The sequence below is a fragment of the Neomonachus schauinslandi genome, unplaced genomic scaffold, assembly GCF_002201575.2.
Source record: "Neomonachus schauinslandi unplaced genomic scaffold, ASM220157v2 HiC_scaffold_1782, whole genome shotgun sequence".
Lineage (NCBI taxonomy): Eukaryota > Metazoa > Chordata > Mammalia > Carnivora > Phocidae > Neomonachus > Neomonachus schauinslandi.
The window spans coordinates 3,370-7,416 of NW_025410472.1; the positions used below are offsets into that span (position 1 = coordinate 3,370).

At 66.2% G+C, this 4,047-nt stretch overlaps 1 protein-coding gene across 1 annotated transcript in view; it reads left to right on the top strand.

The window, feature by feature from the left end:
* LOC110582885 (cathepsin D-like) overlaps window positions 1-4,024 on the top strand; it is a 7,387-nt gene extending 3,363 nt beyond the window's left edge. Inside the window, exons 3-5 of the mRNA XM_044912404.1 lie at window positions 911-1,034; window positions 1,504-1,622; window positions 2,945-4,024. Of these exons, the coding sequence (XP_044768339.1) occupies window positions 911-1,034; window positions 1,504-1,622; window positions 2,945-3,286 (585 nt within the window). The 3' untranslated portion in view covers window positions 3,287-4,024. The remainder of the gene's footprint in view (window positions 1-910; window positions 1,035-1,503; window positions 1,623-2,944) is intronic.
* Window positions 4,025-4,047: the final 23 nt, after the last annotated feature.

A 4,047-nucleotide genomic window follows, 5' to 3' on the forward strand; every position in this document is an offset into this window, starting at 1 on the left:
CACACACACACACACACACACACACACACACACACACACACACACACGGAGATTTGCTGAGTCATCCCCCAGCCCCCCAAATCTGGACACTTCGGCTAGGTCATGAGGTAGCAGCTGCTGGTTCTCCTGGAGCCAAGTGGCAGGAGAGAGACTCCCGCAGGCATTGGAGCCGGAATCCCTGGGTGACCTGGGGCCCAGGCTCCCTCCCCAGAGAAGGGGACGCCCAGGCAGGCAGGCAGGGCTCAGGTGGCCTCAAGCTCACACCTGTCCAAGCATCCGTGTCCTCTGACCTATGAGAGCACCAAAGACGGGGTTTCCCTTTGAGGCTCAGAGGGGCACGTGCCCCCTTCATGCTCACCTGAGCCGTGGATCAGCACCCGGGGCTTCCCCCAGGTTGCCCTCCCCCCTCCGCCATGTACCGATGAAGAAACTGAGGCCCAGGGTAGTGAAGGCAGAGTGTGTAGGCAGTGAGAGACTCTGAACTAACACTTCCGGCCTCCAGGGTGTACCCCCTGCCTTCGGCCGCCCACATGCCTCTACCTGGGAGCCCTCCAGGCTTGGCCCGGTGGGGCAAGGGCAGGGTGGGAAGGAGGTCCCAGAGGCAAGCCCTGACGTGGCCCCCATTGTGGGAGGAAGTCTCCCCTGCTGGGGCCCTGGGGCAGAAGGGTCTTCCAGGGCTCAGGGATGGCCAAGCCGATAGGACCGCTGGTTTCCTCTTTCAAGTGGGGTGGTCTTCCAAGCTCACGTGGTCAGGCGGGACCCCCGAAGCACCCGGGTACAAGGACCGAGGGCTGGGGAGGGGCGGGAGCACATGTGGACCCTGGGTGTCCCTCCCCTGGCTTGGGCCTTCCAAAGTCTGGGTCCCAGGACGCCCAGGGGCGGCCCTGACGGACCCCGCTCCCCTGCTCAGGCCCAGTACTACGGGGAGATCGGCATTGGGACGCCCCCGCAGTGCTTCACGGTGGTCTTTGACACTGGTTCCTCCAACCTGTGGGTTCCCTCGATCCACTGCAAGCTGCTGGACATCGCCTGCTGTGAGTCACAGCGCTGCCTCGTGCGGCTGGAGGGGGCAGGCGGGGAGGACAGGGCCCAGCCGCTGCCTCACGCGGGTGCATGCTCTCCCCCGGCCGCGGGGCCGCCCCGTCCCCAGTCCAGGTGGGGCCAGCAGGGCAGGCCTCAGGCCCTCAGTGGTCCGGCCTCAGCCTTTCTTGGGCAGTGCACTGCTCTGCCTCCCAGGCACACCGGACGGGCCTGGCCCCTCTGCCCCGCCCCAGGGCACCCCACTTTCCGGGTGAACCTGTTCATGCCAGCCTTGCTTCTCGTCCGGGCTGGGACCAAGGTGGCCGAGGATGGGGTGAGCCAGGCCAGACCACTGCTGGCTGAGACCGAGCCTGGGGTCACAGGCCCACCCCGACACTGGGAGCATGGCTGGTGGGGGGCTCCGCAGCGGGTGGCTGGGGCCCGGCTGGGGCGGTGGGCTGATGGGCTTCTGGGCCGGCACAGGGATCCACCACAAGTACAACAGTGGCAAGTCCAGCACGTACGTGAAGAACGGCACCTCCTTCAACATCCATTACGGTTCGGGCAGCCTCTCTGGGTACCTGAGCCAGGATACCGTGTCGGTGAGTCTGGGGCGAGGCTGCTCCTGGGCCCTGGACACTCAGAGGCCTTGGTGGCCCCTGCCCCACCCCAGGGCTGCGCAGCTGAGCCAGAGCCAAAGCCAGGAGCTGTGGAGGAGCTTGGTGGGCCTGGCTGGGCAGGGGTTGGGGAGCAGACCTTGCCCCGTGTGTGTGCGCTCACGTGTGCTCGCGCGGGGGGCCGGCCGGGAGGGCTGTAGGGGAAAGTGGGCCCACCAGAGCATGGCTGCAAGAGCTGTGGGCCTGGCTCTGGGACCAGGACCTGGGGAGGGATCCAAGGTGAGGCTCCTCCCAGGGTCACAGAACCAGTTGGGGGGTTGGCTTCTGTTCCGATGCCTTGGGTTGGAGGTGTCTGCTGGGTGCTGAGGCCTAGGCCCTGTGGACAGGGTCCCCGCCACTGGCTGGGGACCTGGGGTCGGGGAGGGCAGAGATGCGCCAGGAGCCCCTGTAGAGGACACTGGAGGGCCATCCAGGCACCCTGCCTGCCACAGAGAATCTTTGGGGTGAGGTGGATGGGCAGGCCCTGGACGGTTCTGCCCGCACCTCTGTGTGACCTCTTGGTATGCAGCTACCGGGAAGGGTCCGGACTGGGAGTCCTGGGGGCGGGGGAGCAAAGTGGAACACAGCCCCCGGCCCCCCAGCCTCCAGCCCCCCATCCCCAGCCGGACCGGAAGGCGGCAGGGTGTGGCCCACGCCCAACCAGTGTCCCCCTTGTCTGTCCCTTGTCTGGACAGTGGAGTGGGCCATAGTGGCTGGGGACCTTCCTGCAGAAGCACTGCCCCTCCCCTGTATCCACCTGCCCTCTTGGGGTCTCCGCCTCCTGATCTCTGTGGGCCCAAAACAGGATGTTGCCTATCACGCTTGTTCTCGGTGTCAGGGTGTCAGCCCCAAATAGCCGTTTCTCCCCACATCCTGCTCTGCGTCAGCCGCCGCCTGGTCGCGGTGGGGGAGAGGTGGCGTGGCCTTGAGTCTGCTGACTTGGGTCATGGGTTTGGGTCATGGGGTTCCAGTAGCCCAAGGGCAGGCACAGGCCTGGGTGGAGCCGGCCCCGGGCCAGAGGTCAGAGCTGAGCTCGAAGCCCACCCGTCTGTGCTGACTCGGATGAAAACCGTGTCCTGACAGCCATGGATTCCCACGTCCCTGTCCCTGCTATGTCCTACCCAGTGTTGCCAGCCCTTCTGGGCTTGTGTGCAAGGTGGCGGGTGACGATTGAACGGGGCTTGTCACTGTGCGTGCACACGCAGGGCCCGGGGGTTGGGCTCCGTGGTTCCTGTGGCCCACTGACCCCCCCACTCCCCGCCCCCCAGGTGCCCTGTAAGCCGGCTCTGTCTAGCCTGGCTGGTATCAAGGTGGAGAGGCAGACCTTTGGGGAGGCCATCAAGCAGCCGGGCATCACTTTCATCGCGGCCAAGTTCGATGGCATCTTGGGCATGGCCTACCCCCGCATCTCGGTCAACAATGTGCTCCCCGTCTTTGATAATCTGATGCAGCAGAAGCTGGTGGAGAAGAACATCTTCTCCTTCTACCTGAACAGGTGGGGTGGGAGGGGCCCAGGCCCCGTCTCTTCCCCACACCTCACTCCTCCTCCCAGTTCCATGCAGCTGCCCGCCTCCCCGTCTACCCTCCAGGCACCGGGCCGCGGCTCCTGACCTGCGGCCTCTGACCGGAGGGGGGACTGGCCAGCCTTTTACAGACGAGCAGGAGGCTCTCTGGGCAGGCTCTGGGGTTGGGGTTTCCCGTCAGGAACGGCTCGGGCTGTGGGCCCAGGGTCTCGCTCAGTGGGCCACCCTCCTGGAGAACCAGACTCTGGTCAGGGCTCATGGCAGCTCCTCTTCCTGGGTCCTCAGCCCGGCCTTCCCTGGGTCTGACGGTGAGCACATGTGGCCCCTGAGTCACTGATGGCCCAGAGGGGACAGAGCTATGAGCCCCAGTCTGTGGTCAGGCCTCTGGAGGTGAGGGGCCTGGGGGCTTTCCAGGGGAGGTGACCCCAGTGAGGCCCTGAGGGCCAGATGCTGCTAGAGGGCACCCCGGGTGGAGAGTGGCCCCACCATCCGTCCCTGGCAGCAGCGCCGACTGTCCCGGTGGCCCTTGCCCCACACGGAAGGGTGGGTGACCAGTGTGCCGTGCCCTTGAGAAGGGGCCCCTTGCTCTCCCCTCAGGGCGGTGCCAGAGGTCCCGATGCGGGTGTGCCGAGGACAGAGGTGTGGGCTGCGTGTGAGTGGGCGGCCCACCGACCACTGGTGGTCACTGCACCACACGCCCCCTCCTCACCCCACAGGCCCACTTCCCCTCAGGGTCCAGCCCAGGCACTCCGGCTGAGTGCCAGCCGCAAGCCTCTCCTCTTGCCCAGCTCCTGGCCTCGGCGGGGGTGCTGCCCTCGGTGGTAAATATTCAGCAGCTGCCTGAGGCA